General features: G+C 39.3%; 4 protein-coding genes and 1 pseudogene across 6 annotated transcripts; 3 read left to right on the forward strand and 2 right to left on the reverse strand.

Annotated features, from left to right (window-relative positions):
* Window positions 1-2,144: 2,144 nt before the first annotated feature.
* Window positions 2,145-4,806, forward strand: LOC110039629 (uncharacterized). Of its 2 annotated transcripts, none has more exons than XM_089281139.1 (2): window positions 2,145-2,554; window positions 3,319-4,806. In XM_089281139.1, exons 1-2 carry the CDS (start codon window positions 2,215-2,217, stop codon window positions 3,999-4,001), a joined length of 1,023 nt encoding a protein of 340 aa, XP_089137265.1. In that variant the 5' UTR covers window positions 2,145-2,214; the 3' UTR covers window positions 4,002-4,806. The 2 variants fall into 2 exon arrangements, with proteins under 2 accessions (XP_089137265.1, XP_089137264.1); XM_089281138.1 differs by lacking the exon at window positions 2,145-2,554 and adding an exon at window positions 2,727-2,815.
* A 270-nt stretch (window positions 4,807-5,076) lies between these two features.
* Window positions 5,077-12,893, reverse strand: LOC110039742 (U3 small nucleolar ribonucleoprotein IMP4-like). 2 transcript variants are annotated; one of them, XM_020744890.2, is made up of 9 exons: window positions 12,784-12,893; window positions 12,599-12,693; window positions 11,368-11,451; window positions 10,554-10,663; window positions 9,670-9,802; window positions 8,466-8,620; window positions 8,252-8,346; window positions 7,597-7,667; window positions 5,077-7,185 (listed from the first exon to the last, which is right to left on the reverse strand). In XM_020744890.2, the coding sequence occupies exons 2-9, from the start codon at window positions 12,684-12,686 to the stop codon at window positions 7,076-7,078; spliced, it is 846 nt and encodes a 281-aa protein (XP_020600549.1). In that variant the 5' UTR covers window positions 12,687-12,693; window positions 12,784-12,893; the 3' UTR covers window positions 5,077-7,075. The 2 variants fall into 2 exon arrangements, with proteins under 2 accessions (XP_020600549.1, XP_089137263.1); XM_089281137.1 differs by lacking the exon at window positions 12,784-12,893 and having other exon boundaries at window positions 12,599-12,725.
* Window positions 12,894-13,065: 172 nt separating this feature from the next.
* On the forward strand, window positions 13,066-17,510 carry LOC110039740 (uncharacterized). The gene is made up of 2 exons (XM_020744888.2): window positions 13,066-13,492; window positions 15,003-17,510. The coding sequence occupies exons 1-2, from the start codon at window positions 13,418-13,420 to the stop codon at window positions 15,765-15,767; spliced, it is 840 nt and encodes a 279-aa protein (XP_020600547.1). The 5' UTR covers window positions 13,066-13,417; the 3' UTR covers window positions 15,768-17,510.
* A 686-nt stretch (window positions 17,511-18,196) lies between these two features.
* LOC149096585 (protein rolling stone-like) lies at window positions 18,197-19,094 on the reverse strand (annotated as a pseudogene).
* A 1,335-nt stretch (window positions 19,095-20,429) lies between these two features.
* On the forward strand, window positions 20,430-22,594 carry LOC149096586 (uncharacterized). The gene is made up of 2 exons (XM_089280924.1): window positions 20,430-20,504; window positions 21,992-22,594. Exons 1-2 carry the CDS (start codon window positions 20,430-20,432, stop codon window positions 22,592-22,594), a joined length of 678 nt encoding a protein of 225 aa, XP_089137050.1.
* The last annotated feature ends 699 nt before the right edge of the window (window positions 22,595-23,293 follow it).

A 23,293-nucleotide genomic window follows, 5' to 3' on the forward strand; every position in this document is an offset into this window, starting at 1 on the left:
AGTTTGATGTGAATATTCCGGTACCCACTACCTCGCCATCGCATAAAACCGACTTTAGCGCTGTAAAGTTTTCCCTTTGGAGGAAGCTTGGGAGGGAATTCCTCGTCAAAAGTAACATCAACAACTGATTGGTTTGTTTACCGGAAACATAGTTTGGTTGAATTGCAGCAGGGAAAATTCATTTGTAAGATCGCCTAGCAGGTGAAAGACACGTGTTCAGAGGTGCCTCCGCCTTTATTTTTCCGTATTGTATATCCCTGCACTCCAGGTTTAAAGGGGACTCAGTCGGGTAGATCAACAGGGGCTGCTTATTATTATTTTGACGGATGCACAGGAAGAGATTTCCCTGTTCATGATCCCTAAGGACAAATCTTGAATAAAGGCCTGAAAAATGTGGAAAATCCTCATGGGAATTTTTTTCGGCTGCGTTCTTTTACCAGGTCGAGCCAAAACCTCAAAGACATACCAGTAAATTAATAGCTGTATACCCTATGCAAACAAATCTAAACAAGGAGGTCTAGACGATGAACTTAAGTGAAGAAAGCTCTGAAAGCAATGCATCTTTTACGTTTATAGCATACGTAGCTAGAGCGAAGTATGCTGAATTGACATTTTCGCAGTTTCCAATGTATACCACTCTGTGACGTACCAATAACTCAAAAGCGTGCCGTGTGCTACTCGGTAGTTTGACTATTGACTGGAAATTACAGTTTACTCCCTGTACCGATGTCCTAATCAAGTTGCTACTGTGCAGCGGCATGCTACATTATTTCAAAGGCTATATAACAAAACATTGACTGGCCAACCCATTTGTTCCTTGTGGAGCAAATCAACTGAACCCACATGGGAGCATTATTCGACTTAACAGCCACTTCAAAATTAATTAAACCATCATAAAAGTTAAAGTAGGCGTGTAGTTTTAAGTCACAATATTAAAATAGAATAAAAATATATTTAAAGTTACGATTCTCGTGCTCTGAATTTATTAATGAGGTGTTGCAATGATTTATACGCGTGGGAGAGGGTTTGATCTCAAAATTTAAAAAAAAGTCGAGCACAGTTTTCAAACTTTGTCCTTGTGATTTGGAACTGAATTGCTATCAAGTACAATTTGCTCGTTCTTCAAAACTTCACAGGATATCTTCCACCTGGTTTTCTGAAGGCATTTTACGAGTGAGCGAAGGTATTGAGTTTAAAACTTAGTTTGTACCGAGAAGCTACGACAAGCGTGTGATAAGATATCTGTTTATTCGCATGCAATTAAACCATTAGTAAAATCTAACATGGTGGACACAAACCGCACTGACAACTGAAGATCAGCGGTGTGTATTTGATGTGTTTGTAAAAAAAGTAAAATTTTAGACATCTCGCCAGTAGCCTTTTATTCTTTCCACGGGTTGCTTTTGTTATTTCCAAAACAATGTAATCTAAAGTGAATGCGAGGGAGTTTCGGGCAAAAACTTCGAGATTGGCTGAATTTGCATCACTTACGCGCTGGATTATAGTGTTATGAGGAATGTAAACAAAGAAAAGGGCTGAAGCACTGACACTTAAGGATCAGAAGTTTGTGTCCGTCTGTGAGTTGACGTGTTTATTACAAAGACTATTGCAAGCATTATTTTATTGTAGGAAATTATGTTCTTGTATTAGTTCCACTAGTTTACAATTCAATCATCTGGAAAACCAGGATTAGTGTACAACACTTTAATTTCAGTTTTGAAGCTTAAGACGTTAAAATAGCAAACTAACTTTATGAACTGACAATTAATAAAAGCTACGAAAAGATTTTGGTAAACCAAGCCAATAACCTCGACTAAAACGTTTACTTTTGCTATCTTCAGCTTCAAGAACAGCTAAGTGTTTCTTTACAATAGGTTTTATTAAATGTCGAATCGCGACAAAGATATTATAGCTCGACAATTCACTATTTACGCACGTGCTGAAGGAAAATCAGCTTAAAACACAGTGTCACACATACTCAAAAATCATAAATGAGAAGGCTTCACATGGGCTCGGTTATTTGAAGAATAACAAAACACTCGATATATCTACAAGAACATTAGTGCACACAAGGAAATTTAAAAAATCCATGGTAGGGCTGTTAAATTTCGAAGATATCACGTCAAATTTTTTTTTGAATGTACAGCTGCTACATTTCTAAGCATTATATTAACTCAAATTTGCCGTTCGTTCCACGTTCATTTCTCTAGCTCAATGCCTGTCCATCGGCTTTCTTCGCAGAACCCGCGGGGCACAGTTGTATTCATACTGTTCTTAACAGCATCGATGAGAGCAGAACTAGATGGCGCTTTCTTCAAGATCAGAAAAAACTCTTTTCTCTCTGATGAAAATACTATTTGGAATGGAAAGGCTGCCTCCTTACTGTCCTGTTCACAAAAGTGTGTAAAGCAAGCTACTTGCAGAAGTGCCAGTTTTACAACAAGTGAAGGAAGATGCTCGCTACATAATGAAAAACAAACGAAGCTTTCTCACTTGCTTTTACAACGAGAACACTCGTTCTATTTGAAAAAGGTGCGTTGCGCAGTTTTGTTTTGTTTTAGGAAAGGGAGACAATTAGGGAAACTTAATTTGATCTTTGGGCCTCAAAGTTTAACTTAGTCAGTTTTTGAACATGTGATCAGTCACTATTTCGTTTCAAAGGAGTACCCTTCTATCCTGACGAAACTTGCTTTTAACCCTCTTTTTCCTGCATGTTTACCCTTTAAGTGATCATTCATGAATATATTTCTTTACAAGGTTACACAGATTATATATAACACCTCGACAACATCGCCGTCGACTGTAACTTCATTTGGTAAGCTGAACAGTTTTTTCTTCTTCTCATTAGTCTTACTCGAGTTCCGATGTAAAAACTAAGCAATAGTTCTTATTTTTCTTCTTTAACTACATCAAGCCGAGATCTGTGATTGCGTCACATTTTAAGAACATTCTATTAGTTCCTCCAAGGCTGACTGATTCTGATCAGTTGTAGCAGAACTTAAAGGAGCTGTCACATTTTTAAAACCGTTTTTCTAATAATGCACAGAATCACTTTCAAACTGAGGGGAAACCAAAATAAGAGTTGACTTTTCAGAGGAGAAAGGAATGGTGATAGCTACGATTGCGAAAAATATACCACAACTTAAAATTGCCGCAGAATCTGGTGCCATCTTTGATGCTGTTATGCAAAGTGACTAGATGAAGAGAATGAAGTGTTGGATAATCTCAGGTGTCTTTACTTAGATTGACATAATTTGCTGAAACTTATTAACCTATCATTATGATTGACAACAAATGTATATTACGTTGATTAACAAGGCGCAGGTACCACTCAATCTTCAGCAGTCCCCTCGTGCCAGACCCTGCGCAGTCAAATTCCACTTCCTCCCTCGGGAGTTTATTGGATTGATCCAGACGGTGGGTCCCATACCAACGCGTTCAAGGCTTACTGTGACATGGAGACTAATGGAGGAGGCTGGACTCTAGTGTGGAGCCATACCTTCACTGATTATGAGTTCTTTATGGCCAGTTCAAACGCAGTCACACCAAGACCAAACTGGTTTGTGCACCAGAAAGCGGATGTTCCTATATCAACAACTCCACCACTGAGCGAAACAGACTACAACGCCATGGAGTTCTCTCTGTGGAAACAACTTGGCAGACAGGTCCTCATCAAGAGCAACATAAACAACTGGTTGATATGTAATCCGGGAACAGGAAGTTTGGTTGATTGGCAGGAAGGGAGCGTCAGTTGTCAGATCGTCAAACGCATGACTGACAAGTGTTTGGGGGCGCCAGCACCTTCCTCAGTTTCACCGAGTGATCGTTTGCGTTGTGGGCCAGTGTTTCTCTCAACCTCATTCTGGGTTGACGCATACTACTATTTCGACGGTTGTACGCGGAAGGACTGGCCTATCAGCGATCCTTGTGGTGTAACGTCTGGCCAATGGACTTATATGAAAAATGTGGCTAATCCCCATGCTAACATTTTCATCCGATGAACTTCCATCAGAGACGTTTCATCGTTATCGATAATACTTATAAACAGACAAGTTTACTTTAACTGCAGCTTTACTTTCATTCGGGTGTCAGTTTAGCATGGTAGTGCTAATATACCCGAACAAAGAAAAATAAAATAATAGATCAATGAATAAAACTAGGCGAAGTTACTAATTACATTCCAATTAAACTGATTAACAGTATTGAGAATAAGAATTCTGAAAATATCAAATAGCAATATTCACGGGTTTGCCGAAGCTATCCTTAGTTAACAATAAGCCCTACATGTATGGGCTGCGAGGCGCGGTGGCCTCATGGTTGGTGCGTTCGTGTCCGGATCGAGCGGTCTGGGTTCGAGCTCTGGCCGGGGACATTGTGTTGTGTTCTTGGGCAAGACACTTTACTCTCACAGTGCCTCTCTCCAGCCAGGTTTACCGGTGAACTTAATGCTGGGGGTAACCCTGCAATGGACTGGCATCCCATCCTGTGGGGAGTAGAAATACTTCTAGTCGGTTCATGCTTCAGAAACCGGGATAAGCTCCGGCCTGGTGGGCCACTTGGCTCGTATGCAGACTTTACCTTTACCCTACGTGTATGAACGTTAGCCACCATCATGGTCTTCGTATTATGTGATAGTCCGCTTAAGAGGTAGGCAGCACTTAGGGAAGTGCTTAAAATGTATTGGAAACTGGACTTAAGGTTCCTAAATGTATTTTAAATTAGTAATCCGCCCGCTGAAGGGAACAATCTTTCAGCCGTTCCCATGCATGGTAACCTCTGTTGCCAAGAAACCAAAAAAACAAATAACTCGGCTCATATGTTATCACTTTGGCGTAGTTTGTCAAAAGTGAAAAATTAGGGTTGGTGGAATTTTAATTTTTCAAAACTCGCACCCTATTGTTACAAAATCTACATGGAGCCCCTTAATTAGCTCCAGAGTAAATATAGGGGTTTAGTACTGATCTGAGTGAATGATCACCCAAAATCCCAAAAATTTAATTTAAGAAAACAAATAGCAAACAGCCATGTTTTCGTTACCCAACCCATACATGGCGGCGAGTAAAGTAAGACACACGATAAAGTAAAAACACTTTTTATTTTCTCGTTGTATTATCAATAAAAAAAAATAATAAAATAACAAAGAAAACCCAGTCGTTTATGTTTTCATTTGGGCTACTTCTGTGGAGAAATTCAAAATTGCATATGTCCGAGAGCCCTAAACGTCCCGCGATATGCAAACATGCGAGCTGTTTGGTGGTTTTAATATTGATATTCGCCAAGCAAATAAGGAGGGCTGATAACTTATTGCTTCTTTTGCGTATTTACCTTCTAAGATTAATCTATTGAAGAGGGCATTAGATGCTACCAATCGCAAGCTTAGGTGTTCTGGCACTATCGTTATAAATAAACTACCTCTCTTGGCAAACTTCAGAGAAGAACACCTTCTCTAAGTTGCCCGTGGGCTTTAAATATGCACGTATACAGTCAATCGTTGAAACTCTGACGTTGGTACGTTTTGTAAGAAACATTAATGTTGAAAAATGAAGTAAGAGACTTGCATTGCGTTAAAACTAGTGCCGCAATTCTAAGGGACTAAACGCTCATGGCTATGGGAACATTTAATGACTTGTTTGCTCTGTAAGCTGTCGTGGATCGACAGCAGTAAGCTCTGAACTTGTTTAGTTTATTGAAGCTTCTGTTCCGCTATAATCGTACCTCGAGAATGGCACGGTGTCACTGGTGTGTCATTCCGAATTTGCTTGCGTTTGTTTATTCAAGAAAAATATGCAATATGTTTCGCACACAGAGCTTACTTGAACTCCTTCAATGTGAGAGATCTTTGCTTGCGTATCTCCAAGTTGATTTAAGAAATGTAAAACGAAGTTCATTTTTAAGTTGATTTCATTTCATATTCTCCTTCCCCACAGCTTACTTAACAACATTCAAGTACTACTGTAACGAGAAACAAGTTTTCAATATAAACTTTTGCCCCGCCTCGATCAGTTCTGGAACTAGTTGTGGGGGTAAGCAATTGTAACTATATATGTGTAAGAAAGCGAAATAAAATTAAAGTTCAAGTAAAGTTCAAGCTCTTCGTAACAGTAAACAATAGAATTAACTGATTAAAACTATGTCATCATAACCCAATCAAACTAAAACCGTTGCAATATTTATAAATGCAGACGGACAAAGATCTATTGACCAAGCGTCAATTCAAGATCGCTGGATATTGGGCAAGTTACTTTGCACCCGTTTCTGGACCAAGACGTTTAAGTGGTATTTTGGAAAGTAAGATGCATGTAACTAACGCCATATGCATGTAGCTTTACCCCAATAAATTAAAGTTTGCCTTGAAACTGATCTAATTACCTGTATGTAGAGTGGAATCCCACCTTGCGACCACCCCGTTAACAGGGCCACCTCGTTATTACGGCCACTTTGTTCTGACCCGAACAAAAGCTCAGTCAGTCATTTTCTTACTTAAAGAACCCTTTTAATAAGGCCACCCCGTTAATACGACCAGAGTTTTGTGGCGTGCTGGTGACCGGATTAACGGGGTTCTACTGTACATTGACGGGTCCACTCACAATATCAGAGTGGGTTGGAAGGGGAAGGGTTAGTTAAATGTTCTTGATTCTAATCTGTATCGTACATGTGTACGTCTGACTCAAAACAAGCTAACAAGGATTAACAAAGCAAACAATGAAAAGGCAACGATAACCTTGAGAGAGAAAGAAAAAGGAAACGAAGAATGGGAGAGATTGCTTGGCAAAAATATCACTTACTTTAAGACTACAAATAACTCCATAATAAAAAGCACAACAAAATGTGTGCGTCAATGAATCAATTATATTGCAATATTTTGAAACCTGGTTCTTTAACAATTTTGCATGTATTTTGTACATCGTAAGAATACTAGTAGAGATGAACAAGCACTGATAGATTTACATTATATACTTCAAATGTTACAACTATAAGCATCAAACTACACGTATATACATGTACTGCAATTGACTAGCTCTTGACTAACTACTCCAGCTCCTGAAGAGAGATCTAACTTACTAGCTACTTTAAGTTACTGACTACTCAGCATTTTTCTCTTCTTCGACGTATTCATGTAAGGTCTTAATCTCCATTCCACATCAGCTTCGTTCTGATCAACTGTTCCAAGTTTGATTTCATAAACTGGAGGAGAATACAAAACCCAGTTTTAGATGAGTACTACTTCAAAAGTGGAGGAGCAGAGGCCTTATGGTTAGTGCACTTGCTTCTGGATCGAGTGGTCTGGGTTCAAGCCTTGGCCAGGGACATTATGTTGCTCTCTTGGGCAAGACATTTTACTCTTACAGTGCCTCTCTCTCCACCCAGGTGTATAAATGGCTACCGGTGAATTTAATGCTGGGGGTAGCCCTGCAATGGACTAGCATCCCATCCAGGGGGGAGTAGAAATACTCCTACTTGCTTCATTATACTCAGAACTGAAACCAGGATGAGCACTGGCCTGATGGGCCATTTGGCTTGTATGCAGACTTTACCTTGCCTTGCCTACTGCTTTAAAAAGAGATGGGGAAAAATATTTTTAAATTGACAACTTACCTTTCATTTCAAATCTTGGTCCCACTTCTGTTAATTCAACCTGTCCATCTACTTTCTTATATGTGTGATGCCTGAAAAAAAAAAATATACATGAAAAAAATACATATATATATACAATGTCACTTGCAACCCATGTTATAAGTGAAGCCACAAACTGTATTACAGAAACAATTGTGGCACTAAATGCACATGTGTATAGTTTTGAAAGCAGCGTGGAGGTAGAGACTCAAAAAATACACATATTATCTTGACATTTCTTGATACATGTACCTCATCTGCTCCACACCAACCTGGGACGAAAGCTAGTTATATATCATTGTAAATAACACAGTTTACTTGACAGTACATGTGGATCAATGCAAATGAAAACCCACATTTCAGCTAACATCTGACACTTCTCACTTGCAGGATAGTGGAGATGAGCATGCAATAAAGGGTATTTGTCTTTCAGTGGCTACAGCAAGGTTCATGCTGTTGCTACCTCCATTTCTTCTGACCTATGACCATCTGAACAATCTGAGATACATTTAAACCACAGACTCGTGTACCAGCCCTTTGGTAATTCACATGCTTTTTAAAACTGTACATGTATTTAATGTTTACTTTACATGTAAAAAGTTCCAAATGTGTTAAAATCCTTTTAAAAATCACCCACCTGAATGAGATGTAGTCCTCTTGGTTTGCGAATGTAATCACTCTTCTACTATCATCTTTAGGAACTGGATACAAATATTTCAAAATGCTTTTTACCTGTTCCAAAAAATAGAAAGGTGCATGTTTTTTGTCACTCTGTGTACATGTGTAGCTGTACACTGTAGGTTAGACAATTTTTTTGGAAGGATGACAGATATGACATGTTCACAACATACCCTTTCTCCAAGTTTTGAATTGAAGTTATGAAATATTAAGTGTGGATATGCCTCGGACATTGTACCAATCTTGGGAATATCATGTCTCATTACTGTGTTTGATAAAGTGAAATAAGCTGTTGGACCAAATGGAAGATGTGATACTACAAGACCATCTGAAAAGAAAATCAACACAAAATTAAAGAGATACCAGTTTTTGAGATGGCATATTTCACTTGGGCAATGATCATAGGAATTGTGTGTTGGTAAATATACATACAATGTATGTGATTTATGGGAGGCGCAGTGGCCTCATGGTTAGCACGCTCATCTCCAGATCGAGTGGTCCGGGTTCGATTGTGTTGTGTTCTTGGGCAAGACACTTTACTCTCACAGTATCTCTCTCCACCCAGGTGTATAAATGGGTACCGGCGAACTTAATGCTGGGGGTAACCCTGCCATGGATTAGCATCCCATCCAGGGGGGAGTAGAAATACTCCTAGTCACTTCATGCTACAGAAACCGGGATAAGCTCCGGCCTGATGGGCCACTTGGCTCGTATGCAGACTTTACCTTACCTCTTTCAAGGGTTACATGTATGTGAAACATAAAATTAATGTTATTGAACTAGCCTGAATGTATTGGCGAACTATTTGTCTAATTATTTTTTGCAAGTTTATGGACTGAACTGAAGGCCAGTCCATAACCTTGCCAAAAAAGAACAAGACCAATATTCCCTAACAAGGACCAAACAGGTTAGTCCAATAAAGTATTTATTATTAACAATGCCTCTTCTTTGAAAAAACTCTGCTGATAAACCAATGCATCAATCCTCGGAAAGCACATGTACCCAAGCTCCCGCAAGCATATATACTTGCATTTGTCAGACCCCTTTCATGACAGTTTAACTGAAATTATCCTTCAGACATAAAGAAATTCTGAAGAAACTGTTTTCTGTTCTGCAATGTTTTAAAAAGCAATTTGCTGAAACTGTTTCTGAGCAGTCCATCTTAGCGGTCCATACATGTATAACAAAATTCGGACTGCTCAAGAAAACAATCAGAATTCTCTTTTCTGCTGTGGACCAATTTGCTATAATAACAATAAAACTGTAAAGTATTAGACATATCAAAAGTTGGCACATTGTAATGACTGTATGAAGAATAGTACAGAGAGCCTTTAATGTTCAAACAAAACTTTAAAATGTGAAGTCTCCAAAACATACCAGGTTCTCCTCTGTGTTCATGAACCAATATTAGGTCTGTGACTTCATTAGCTTTGCATGCATGAACCAGCTGGCTCAATACATAGTTGCCACGGTTTAACCGCTGACTGTTAGGAAATATTAGGCGCAGCTCCTAAAAGACAAAACACAACATCTCTTAAAAACATTAGCCCTCCATGTTGTGTACATGTCCATGTATAAGAATTTTTTGTGAAAAATGAAAGATCCTTTAATTTATAATTTTACGTTTAGAACATACATTGTATCCACTGTGAACATTTTTGAAACAACGAAGATCAAATTTACATGTACCACTCTTTCTTAATGGGTACATGGAAACAGAGGAAGGGCATGACCAAACTGTTATGCCTGTCCCTGATGTAGTGAAGATTCCCAGATGGAAATAGACTGGCCACATCTGCAGAGTACCATCATTGGAAATTCAACAAGTAACCATGAAGTGGACAAGCTGGTAAGCAAGGAAGGGTTTGACCAAAGAAGATGTAGAGACAACTGGTATGGCATTGAAGAGATGACAGAGTAGGGTTGAAGTTGGGGGTACTTTCTACAAACATGTCCACGGACAGCTGCCGATGGCACTCCATGATGGTTATCTTGCGTGTCTGTGCAGACACGCACAATGAGGATTGCTACATGATAACATGGAAAAAGCACAATGCCATTTTCCATTTATCTTTCAGTTAGTACACAATGTTTCATTCCATTTCCATTACCAACTCAATGCTTGAGTATTAGTACCCCATAAAATCGTTGAGCACTGGAGGTGTAATTCTTCTTCGTCAAAATAATCTTTGTACATGTAAGTGTGGTGTAAGTAAGGACAAGTTCTGTAAAAATTATGCCTAACAATGTCGATCTATTACCTTGGCAAATTGTTTAAGCCTTGAGCTTGGATTATGAGAAGTCGTTATCATTATCTTGGGATCCTGCACTCCAGCCCAGGCATATTCATCATCCTGATGATTGGCTGTCTCTGAACACAGACAAGCAATACTAACACTAGATCAAGAGACCTTTAACAGAATGGCTTACTTTTGCTGACATTCTACCTTAGCCTGTGCCACAGCCACCCCTCCCCGAAAGAAAAAATAGGAGAGACGTGTCTCTGAACTTTTCTTGTGAGGAGCTGAGGGGCGGCTATGACAGAGGCTAATTTTAGATGGGTCAAAGATACCAGAACTGTTGACAAATTCTGTAAGAGTCTTACAGCCAATACCATCATGGTTTAACTCACCAATCAAGTTTAAAGTAACCAGTGAGACTAGTAACACAATTGACTGACAAATACATGTACAGTCTTTTCACTTGGATTTTAAGTTGCTCAAATGTCAATCATCAGCATTTCTGTTCAGAACTAGCCTAACCTGAACAATCACAAGTGCTACACCAACTGAGAAATTATTTTTTCTTTATTAGTTTGTTAAAAGAGTACAAAAATTAAACCTTACTCTCTGTAGACTGCAGACTGATTCATCCCCTCGCTTCCCTTTTCTCTACACTATTATGATGCAATTTGTGGTAATTTTTGCTAAAAAAAATTTATTTTGGTGAAAATGCCAAATGCACTTCATCTACTCATTATTATTTTCTATTCTGCTTATGGTATTTCCCAACGGTGTAAACTAACTCAGATGGCCTTAACACTTAAAAAAAACAAGGAAGATCTACTCAACATACGCTCGTGTTTTTCATCATCAAATTCAATGGCTTTCCTCAGGGCTGCCTCATCTTTTCTTAGCTCTGTTGGAATTGGCTTTCCCTCTGAAAACAGTAAGAGAAAAATGAATATAACTTTTTTTTGTAATTCCATGTGTAAACAAACCAGTACAAAGGGTTCACAAATAGAACAACTGAAACCTTTGAGACAGTGAGACTAATACAGTCGTGAACCCAAGAGTTTCACCGTGTTTGCAAAGAAAATGAGATGGTAAGATCCTGGCATAAACCTGGCCAATTCTACATGATCATTAAGCACTTAATGATTGGCCACAAAGGAAGCAGTGGGTTTGTTTCCCCTAGACCTCAATGTTCCCTGAGGCGAAACCAAGGGGAGCATTGAAGGTTGAGGGGAAACAAAACTCAGTTTCCCGAGGGGTCAGTCATTAAGTGTTTTGTTACACCTCCCAACTCAAAAATAGAAAAAAACTGCGAAAAAATGATTTCCTTGATGCCTATGGTGTATGAGCCGCAGTCTATCCGAGCTGTCCTACCAAAAGGAAACAATAACAGTGTTTTTCTTTGTAGCTAACAAACGATAAAGACAATACTAAAGTTACTTTGCCTTCTACTAATGCTTAACTCGAGAGTTCTGTGTTTGATTTGACGAGGAATGGCATATTTTGTTGTAAATGACACAACTATTTTCCTACCTGGTGCCAGCGATCGAAGAGCAAAGGTGGCCCATGTTTTGGTGACAAATTAAAACCTTGAAGACACAAAATGTTCAAATTCTCCACTTTGTTAATCAGATATGTTTTTGCAAATATAAATCCCTTTTCTTAAACAATGAATGTCTTCTCTAGTGAGAAACGTTGCCCAACTTCAATGGTTTTTTGACATCAGGCCGACTGGCACACAAGTTTGCCACAGTTTCAAGGTGCACGACCTGATCATGTGCAAGTCAAAAGTTCAAGTTGTTGTTTCCCTAGGGAGTTAGTGAGTTTTGTTCGCCCTAGGGAGTTAGTGAGTTTTGACCTATGACACGTGACACGTTTTCCTCCAATCAGAAAACGTATTTGAGTTGGAAGGTATAACAATACCATTTGAAGGCACATTTGCTACTCCCATAAAATATTCAAGAAAATCTTTATTAGATTCAGTTAATGGAAAAAGATCCACTCGAGTCATTTAAGCATGTGATGCATAAACCCAGGAAAAAAATATAACAAACTCAATTTAGTTCATTTACCATGGGCTTCCCATTCAGACATCGAATTGTTCCAGTTGTAGTTATGTACTATTTGCTTATGTAGGTAAACGAAAATAGAGGTCGTCATTCCTCTCCTAGATAATGACAACATTGAAAAGAGGTTAACTGCATTTGTCTTTGCGCAAAAGAAATCTGAACTTTTAAGCTCGTGTCATACAACTGACCTTCCAAAGCAGTCTTGAGCTTCTTCTTTCGTTCATAGGTCGAGCGTTCTTTTTCTTCTGCCGACTTCCGATAGAGATACTCCCTCCTAAGTCTCGCCTGCCTTCTGAGCTGTTCAAAAACGATAAACAATATTAGGTAAGTGAGCAAAACGAGAAATATTTGTGATCATCGGCAACTAAACAAAAACACGTGCAAATAACCCACCATCTTGGATTCTTTTCTCGCCCCAGTGACGCGCGGATAAAGCTTCCTTAGTAACCAAGCCAGTCACTGACGTAAATGCACAAGATTTTTTTTCTCTGCCTCATTTTCCATTCATTTTTTGCGGTTTTCTATAATGAGAAATTTCTCTGCTTGTTCGTTTGGGTGTTATTTCAATAAGATGTTGGGAAATGAGGAGACATGCTCAAATTTTGCGTGACTTTCGCGGCCCTTGGTAGCACCCGGACTCCGCAAAACAAACAACTGGGTCATCAAAACACGGTGACCTGAAAAACACATTTAAATTTTTAATGCGTTGTTTCCACTTGATCACCGATACATTTATAAGTGTTGCCCTGCGTTGGGTCGCAGTGGTAGAAATCGAAGCTGTCAAACAGTCTGGGCCGTTGGAAACCAGCAGCCGATTCAACAATGTGTCGAGAAGAATTTCGCCTTCGAAATTTCAAATTGTGGCATCCAATACTGCGCGATTTTACGCATTCACGGGTGAGTGGAGAAATCGAACTGCAACTTATTAACAAAACAATCGTCTAAGAATTTTTATTTAAGGGAATATAACAAGTTGGACACTGCTTTCAGTAATTAATTACACCCCTATTCTGAATGTACTTGACAATTCTTAGTACGAGGTATGCAGGATGGATCGGTGGAAAGGTTTATCGCTGTTTTTGCTCGAATATTTGTTAACAAAGTTGAGCACGTATAAAAACTGACCGTTAGTTTGCAGAATCAAAGTGTCGACTATGCGGATTCAGACATGTTCCGCTGCCGTTTCATGATAAAATAATGGTCAAGTGTTGAAGGTCTCGCGGTCGAAAATATAATTGTAACCGGTGACATTGTGAGACAGGGATTCTTTAGATTCTTTTTAATAACTTCAAGGAACTCAAGACGAGAAATTAATCTCTCTATTCCGGCTGACTCTTTAAACTGAATCTGTATCGAAAAGGAAACATTATAAGATTCATACATGCGCTATATTCGGTCTGTGGGCCAAATCGCGCTATGTGCTGTGTTCCAAACTATAGCATTGATGTTTAGAAAAAATTGTCTCTAGAAAGTAAATGTTTCCCACTGTGTGTTGCTAAGTGGATCATGGCAGTTAAGCAGTTGGATAGACCTCAAAACTAAAGATCAGAATGGAAGCATTGTCACGGCGACTGGAAAGTGAAAATGCTTTAAGTATTTCCTCCAAATCGTTGCTGAACTCGTTGCGAACTACCGTTTCGATTCGTACTAGTCGAAGCATTTAAAGCAAATCGAATGCAGATGAAACAATTAACCAACAATTTAGTGAACAGTTTAGGTGCGAGCGAGTTACAACTGATTGGACAATAACAGACTCCACCCCTGCTGCGTAACCTGTTGCCTCGTTCCCAGGGTCTATAAGAATACCTGAGAGGATCCCGGAGATGAGAATGCTAATTGCGTTCGACAGAACGCAGTTCTAATCGCGAAATACATAAAAATTCGAGATCTGTCCATGTATCTATCTATCGGTGGACACCAATTTGCCCCCCCCCCCCCCGTCCAAAAAAAAAATTCTTCAGGGACGAATGACGTCATGTCCATATTCGTCCAAGTACTTTCTTTCGAGTGTTGCGCAATATTGCCGACTTTCGAGTGTCGAGGAAGCTTATTGTGGACTGTAGCGGATACTCAGGATGCCACTGTGGATCCACGAGGCAATAGCCGAGTAGATCCGCAGACTACTTTGACAATGTTATAACGAAATTCATTGTCAATAACAAGACAGAAATTAACATTAACATTAAAAACTGACATCAAACTGTTTTTTACGATAGCAAATTGTCAAATTGTCCGCTCTCGCTCGTTGACGCATCGCATAAATTATAAATTCATGTGTCTGTCCTATCATTGACAATAAAAATTAGCCAATGAGCGCGCGAGAATTTCTGCAGTTATCGTAAAAGCTCAGTTTTTATGTTTTCAAGTTCGAAGCTAATTTTTTAATTTTCTGTCCTTTGCTTTGCAGTGGCTGTCGTTACCTTTCTTTCTTGCCTATCGACTGATCGTGACCGCTTATAATTTCGCGTGGCTCATCTACAACATCTACAAATACCAGGCAAAGCTGTTCATTTTCCTGACAAACTGGACTTACCTGATCCTAAACCTGTACTTCCTGCAAGCTACGACTCTGACCCTCTGTGCACTCTACTGTGAATGCAAGACGCGAAGAGAAGCTAGCCCCAGTACTACCGAGACACAAGTAGTAGAGATGGGATCTGGCGACGAAAACGCCAACCAGAATGAAAAAGCAACCACAGAGGCCCGCGAAGAAGATGCTCTGCGGCTGCCACAGAAAATTTTCTGGCTTTTCTATATCATCAGTGCCAACGCCGGTTTATTAGTCACCGCAGGCTACTGGACCGTTCTGTTCGAAGAAGACGAACCAGTTGACGCGAACAACATAACAAAGCATGCTCTTAACTCTGTGTTCATGGTGATTGACACATTCCTGAGCTCCATCCCAGTCCGTCTCTTCCACTCGGCCTATCCTCTGCTGTATATCATTGTATACCTTACATTCACCGTCGTTTATTGGCAGCTCGGTGGTACGAACATCCAAGGCCAGCCTTACATTTACAGTTTACTGGATTATAACAACTTCGAGGCGTCAACTGGTTGCATTATCGGATTCTTTCTTCTCCTGGTTCAACCCGTTTTACAGCTGATGTTGTTTGGCCTCGTCAAGCTAAGGGATTGCGTGCGCCCCACACACAAGGGAATGGACTGTTAATTTTTATGTTACGGATGCAGTCACATTTATTGTACTCGAACAAGACGTATTCTAACCAGTTTTTGTTAACTGAAAAAAATCGAGCTTTATCGTTCAATTTTGTTCGGTGCGCAATTTGTGGGTTTGATTTCGTTCGATAACCGAAATTAAATAAACCGTATTTGCCTTTGCTCAAAAAAAAGTCAGCTTAAGTGTTAACGTGATGAAATTCACACCTGTCCTATTTATGCCGTTTTAAAACATCAGTAATTTGTGTGTTTGAGAACAAAAATGCTGTTTCGGTTTTCAAATATCTCTTTTTATTCCAGAGATATTCAAGTTAGCGGAGTGATGACGTCATAAATTCGACCAAATTTTGATCAAATATGCAGACAAAGATATCTCAACCAATTTGTATCAGAAATGTATGGTGTACAAATACGAGCTTAACTGTACGTTTTTTGCTATGGCAACCTACTGTGTGCTACAGTAAAATGTCACCAATGTTTAAGGTTTTTCTGACCATTTTGACGTTTTATCTTGATATTTCCCAATGATGCCTCATCTGCATGATCTTACAAGCATATAAATATGTTTGGTCGAGTTCTTGGCCTTGTTTTTTGAGCTGAAAATTCCTAAAAATTTTGCAAACAGGTTGGAGGGAAGTAGAAAAGAGTTAGTTACCAGAAGAATAATTTTTTCTATATATAGCTGAAGGTGTGTCGCCTCTAAATACACTGGTTTACCAAATTTCAGTGGTCTTCACATCAAATTGACCGACATAGCTCTTTTTGAATTGTAGATAGAGTTTTGTTTCTGACGTCACCACGTCCCTAATTTCATGCTTTACAAATTTATTTAAACTGAAATATCTCCGGAACTGATAAAGATATTTGAAAACGGAAAACATTACAATCTTTCGTGGAATTCTTTATGATAACCATAAAATTGCCGGCAAGGGGTAGGGACTTGACCATAGCCGGCACTTTAACGGCTCTTGTCGTGCTACTGACCTTCCAACCTAAGCTTAGCAGTCTTAAAATTATTCTTTGCTATGGAAAGCCCATGGCAAAGGAACTTAATCTAGTAATGTATGATGTCAGAAACCCTTAGTGTCTCGTTCTGATGCAGACCTAAAATCCTTTTTTTTTTTTTAATCACATAATTTTATTAACTTAATCAAACGTGGTGAAATACAATGTATTTTAAGCCTCTATAATTTTAAGTCACCCCGCGGTAGGCTAAAAAAGCCTTAGGTTATCTCATTTCATAGAACTGATGTAAACAGATTACAAATAATTACATTGTAATGTTGTTCACACTAACTTGAGGACATTGACCGAAATCGCAATTGGTTCCAATTAGCATTTCTTAGGCTCTCTACATTAAGTTCCTAAAGAGTTAGAATTTTTTTTATTTCTTACATCATGCATGTTATATCATAACTTGTTTCGATACTCGTAATTAGCCTTGATATATAAGCTACCTCTTATCGGTCGATTTGATTTACACTGATGGCCATCACTCTGAAAGAGAGCCGAAATCTTGTAAACCTTTCCTCATTGTAATTATTATCTACATCTCCTTTTATTGAGTCAGCAGAAACTATGTACAGCTATCTCGAGTTATCTTCCTATTGTAAGTAGTAACCGTAAGTATTGCATGTAGCAAGCCAAACTTGGTTTCAACAAGTTATGATAGTAATCCTGGTTCTCGCCTTGTCTATTTTCTATTTAATAAAAATTAGATTTTGAGTTAGAGGTTTCTATTTGAACAGTAGTGTTCCTGTCGAGGAACTATCGGCTGATAGTTCCTAGACATAAATAATCTATTGTCTTTATTGTTCACCACTAATTTTTTCTTCCGCGCGCCAGTTCAAAAATCATATTGAATTATTTTAAATTTTTTTAGATGAAACCCGTGAAAGCCAAATGTAAAATTTGAAAAAGAAAACAGATAAAACCCCACTATACAAAGTAGAATTCTGTTGATACAAATCACTCATTATTATTATTTTTATGACGAACTACTCTTCCATCGATTTTAAGCCCTGATTTTCTCAGCGTGGCTTCTTCCGCGGCATTAGCAAGGAGGACGGGCGTTGACCCATAAATCAAAACAAGTGAATTGGTCACGCTGGTGTGATCTTGAGGAGGTCCCACCTTGTTTATAAATGGGAGGCCATATGTACCTAAAATATCACCCACCTGATGAACCCCTTCAAAAGAGAGAAAAACTGCTCAAAAATTTGGGATAAGGACTTTTAAGCCCTGATCGATCTCAATTATGCTTTTGCCATGGAGCTTTGAGTGCTTGAAATTGTAGAGGTTTGTATGTTGTTTCTTAGTGTTTACAGCTGGTAGAGGGAAGGGACGGGGAGGGGGGGGGGGGGAGGGGGCTACGCAAGTAAGACGCAATCTATAAAAATGTGCACTGAAGGAAGTGGATTGTAGTGCGAGTTACAAAAGTACCACCCACTGTTCGACCTCTTGGTGGTAGAATACGTGTTTGAGTACAGTAAATCTGACTGCATCCAATTGACAATTAACAGTCCATGGTCTTGTGTTTGGGACGAACGCAATCCTTTAGCTTGACGAGGCCAAACAACATCAGCTGTAAAACTGGTTGAACCAGCAGAAGAAAGAATCCGATAAGGCAACCAGTTGACGCCTCGAAGTTGTTATAATCCAGTAATCTGTAAATGTAGGTCTGGCCTTGGATGTTCGTCCCACCAAGCTGCCAGTAAACGACGGTGAATACAAGGTACGTAATAATATACAGCAGTGGATAGAGCGAGTGGAAGAGACGGACTGGGATGGAGCTCAGGAATGTGTCAATCACCATGAACACAGAGTTAAGAGCATGCTTTGTTATGTTGTTTGCGTCAATCGGTTCGTCTTCGAGCAGAACGGTCCGGTAGCCCGCAGTGATTATTAAGCCAACGTTGGCACTGATGATGTAGAGAAGCCAGAAAATTTTCTGTGGCAGCCGCAGAGCATCTTCTTCAAGGGCCTCTGTAGTTGTTTTTTTCATTCTGGTTGGCGTTGTCGTCACCAGATCCTCTCTACTAATGCTTGTGTCTCGTTAGCACTGGAGCTAGGACCTCTGCGCTTTTTGCATTAATTCACAGTAGAGTGCATAGAGGATCAGCGCCATACCTGGTATGTGACCGGTTATGAATGAGCTAATAATGATAACGCATCTCATTAAATCGGTTCTGTAACTATAATAATTTCTCGTTAAATCAGTTGTTATCAGTTCATGTGGAACCAAGCGGGCTATTCACGTACCTGATACATACTACTTCCGCGACGGTCGCTAAATATAACATGCAATATTCCTTAGATTTAGAACAATTAAGATTACAGAAAATGGATATCGGAGGATGTGCCCTAGTGACGGTTACAGCTTTTTTCTTCTGTAATCTTTGGAGATCAGGTGCTTTTCCCTTGTCTACTCTCAGAGAGTCGGTTTTCAATTCGTTAAAAATGGCTCTTGCAAACGAGAAGTCATCATCAATTGCATCTTTGGCTAGTCGACTCAACTAATTCGACACGAAGAATCAATTCGTGGTATGGGGATTTTAAAGATTTAATTTGTCTAGTCAAGATATTACTCGAGTTTACGGAAGATGGCGAAATCTCAGAGGATCCAGCCCAGAAAATGTTTTCATTCAAGGTGGATGATATCATAGTAAAGTGGTATTGTTCAACTCATACCGTCCAAACCCAAGACTCTCGTTGCGCTATCTTGCGAGAAAAACTAGGCAACCTCTTTGCATTGCATCGAAGGAAAACCTGCTTGCTCTTCAACCGAACTGTGACACGCAGCAGTGTCCGCCCGCAGCCTCAAACCAGTCAACTGCGGAGGATTGCACCTTCAACTCTTCGCAGAACCTGCAGTCTTTAACTCAGACTTTGCCAAGTCCTTCTACATACGAGGGTTGTTCTATGGTTAAGAGCAATCTACAGAAACTTAAGTCGAGCAACAACGTAGCGAACTTGAGCATCTTGTTCACTCAAAGGTAAATATGAAACTTGATTACCAACAGTTCTATCAGCAATAAATGTAATAAAAACCATAAATGTAATACCAACCATAAATGTAATAAGAATTGACCACAAATGTAATAACTTTTAACCACAAATGTAATAAATCTTATAAAGAACTCGCACTCAAGGCATTTAAGAATCGGAATCGCAGTGGTTACGTTGATCCCCAGCAGATCAGATCGATTGACCGAAATTGATTTTTCTTCAAACTAAAGCTACTCATACTTAGACGATGATGACAACTGTGGATGAAGTCAACAACGGTAAAAAAGAGGTACGGATGAATTTAATTTTCGCAGTGTTTCGCTTGTTTGCTTTACTGCCGAACTCGATGAGTAAATTGAGTCACAATCGATGTACATACGTGTATGTTAACGAACAATTAGCGTTTTATGTTTTAGTTCGTTGTTTTGTAGTCCTTGATATTCACCTCTGAAAATTATACTAAAACAATTATTCGCCTCAGGCTCAGTGAACATTGGTGAATATTCATCTGCATGGACTTCGTCTCGGTGAATATTCACCGATGTTCACTTCGCCCTCGGCCAATAATTGTTGAACATTGTAAATACACTGATACCTTGAGCCGCACGCACAGTCGAGACGATCGACAAAGCTAAAGCTTCCAAAGATGTGTCGAGGAGAGTTCCGTCTGAGAAACTGTACCTTCTGGTATCCAGTTCGCCGTGATTTTACCGACTCCAGGGTAAGTTACGTTATAACGTTATGTTAAATTGAAGGCGTGTTAAACGGGTGTGATTAGATGATGCTGGCCTGGGAAGGCAGTGGCGTGGTAGGGGACTAAGACTTTCACAGAAACACACCTTCTTTAGAAATATCGCAGTCTATTTTCGTTTTTATTTTCCTAATCAGTCACTACCTAGATGTTAGCTCCTTTTAACGTGACTTACGGCCATACTGCAACCACTGTACGTTAATCTTTGGGCTAAAAATGGTTCGACACAAACCATGCTGTTGTTTACTGTGGTTTGTGGAACTTGAAGAGAGCAATGGTTTCTTATAATCGATTGCTAATGCGAAGCAAACATTCTTCAAATTAAACCTAAAATAGACACTATCCGTTCAAATTCCTTCAATGAGTATCACGTGACGTTATGACTTTCTAAAATCCAAAACTAACAGGCCAGTATCCTCATCAGGCGTAGGAGGCGGTATATTTATATCTCTGTATAATTTTACAGCCCAATAACGTGCTTCGTTTGGAAACCAGAGCATTTTGAATTTCGGGGTTATGGAGGTGCATGACACCAGGCTGCAATCGAGTTTGTTGAAAAATGTATACTTATCTCATGATTTTGAGCTGTTTTGGAAGTTTGAACTTTAGGAAATGTGCTTATGTAAATGCTTGTTTGTTCTGTACTGATAATCAGTCGCCTAGGTAGCCAAAGTAAGTTCCAGATGTTTACACTATGATTCCCGGCCGCCAAATTGATCTGTACCACGGATGTAAACCAACATGGCGTTTTTATACTGGGAATCTAAATTTCTGCGAAACATTTCGACGAATATCTGAAGTTTGGGGAAACGCACAGGCCTAAAACTTGGAGAAATGTCTTAATTAGTTACCTTCTATAATATCAAAATTTCTCAGCTTTTTCCACTGGATGTTTTTCGATTTATTTTTTTATTGCGTCACAGTAAAAACGATCTATTCTTGATAGGGTGCGTATTTACAAACGTGACTGGCTTTTTTTTTTCCACAGCCGTCGAGTATTATTATACAAATTGCGACAATGAGTGATCAAATGATATTTACGATAGTCACCTTATTATAAAACGCAATAGGTCTTCTTAAAAAAACACGCTAGCAATGACAATTTACGGAAACATTTATTACAGATATTTTGCAGTTCAGGACGTTAATGTAATACAACAGTACTCACGATAGGTGGTGTGACCATTCCCAAGGCAATATCGGTTTTCCTATTTTCATATTGTGCAACTGATATCTTTCATTTCAACAAGTAATCCTTTTGATCAAGCGAAGGCCGATGACTTTCACAAAATTGTATCCAAAACATTTATTTTTGCATTATAGATACGGCCTGGGCATTATAGGTTAGGTAACCGACATTCGCACGACCCACCCGCCCCATGAAAAGAAGCAACTTTCTAAAAGTAGCGTTAGCAAACAGTAACTGACTTACGCTGACTCTTCCCTAACGTTTTCAGTGGCTGACTCTACCGGTTTTTGTGGCGTATCGCTTAATCGTAACGGCTTACAACCTTGCATGGCTGTTTTACAACATCCACTTGTTCGGAGCGAAGCTGTTCATCTACTTAACCCACTGGACTTACACTATATTGAACATCTACTTTGTCTTTGCAACAACGCTCTCTTGTATCGCCCTTTATAAAGACCTGAAGAAGCAAACGGAGAGCACAACTCTAGTTACAGATGAACAGATGGTGGAGATTGAAACGGAGCCTGGCAACTGCGGAGCAGTTGATAAGGAACATGACGACGTCAGCGATAAAGACGCCCTGCAGTGTCACCACAAGTTCCTGTGGTTTATCCATGTCATTGCTGCAACTACGGGCTTGTTGGAAACCGCGGCGTACTGGAGCGGAATGGAAGGTAATGACCCAGTCGATGCCAATAATATTACAAAGCACGCACTCAACTCCGTCTTCATGGTGATTGACACGAGCCTGAGCGCCATCCCAGTCCGTCTCCTGCATTGCCTGTACGCCTTGCTTTACATTCTAATTTACATCGGTCTGATATGGTCTGATATGACATCAATTCACTTGACATCACTTCACTTGACCTGAAATAATATTGATGTGACAAGACATTGCATGTCATTATATGACATCACATGACATCATACGACACGACCTACATATGACTTGACATGACTAGACTTTCAAAAACCTTCAAGGAAGGCTGAAATAAATATTTCTCAGTACATGATAAAACACAGCTTGACTGCTTGGCTATATAAGGTAGCGTATATCACTGGGTAACTATCTAGGTGTCACAACCAAACGTTTTCTGTTAGTCCTCTAAACTTGTCTCCATTTAGTTTAGCATATTTTATTCATTTGTAGCATGGGCAATTCTTTCCTGTGTAAAATCCCATGTCAAGTATGCAAACAGAAATATTTTTCCCTATGAAACTGTTATTTTTGTAGTAGCGACCACTTCGAGTAAAGAGGAGGAATAATCTAACGTCCTTAAATTCCTTAAAGTCATAAGGTCACGTGTCTGAAGACGTAATAGTTAAGGAAAAATAGAAAGGTAAGATAGGACAAGAATGGTCGGAACTACTCTCCCTTAGTTCAAGAGAACCTTTTCGTAGTCTAGACAGATAGAACCTAACAATTCGTGATATCATGCTGGTAATAGGCGAGTATAGAAATCAATTTAAACTTAAGTTGGCAACATGACAGGGGAAATGAATATAATGATCACAAGAATAGACGGTTTTTACTTTTATGCAGAACTCTAATTACATTAACGAGGAGCTT

The sequence above is a fragment of the Orbicella faveolata genome, unplaced genomic scaffold (assembly GCF_042242905.1).
Source record: "Orbicella faveolata isolate gen_17 unplaced genomic scaffold, um_ofav_v1 contig_48, whole genome shotgun sequence".
Lineage (NCBI taxonomy): Eukaryota > Metazoa > Cnidaria > Anthozoa > Scleractinia > Merulinidae > Orbicella > Orbicella faveolata.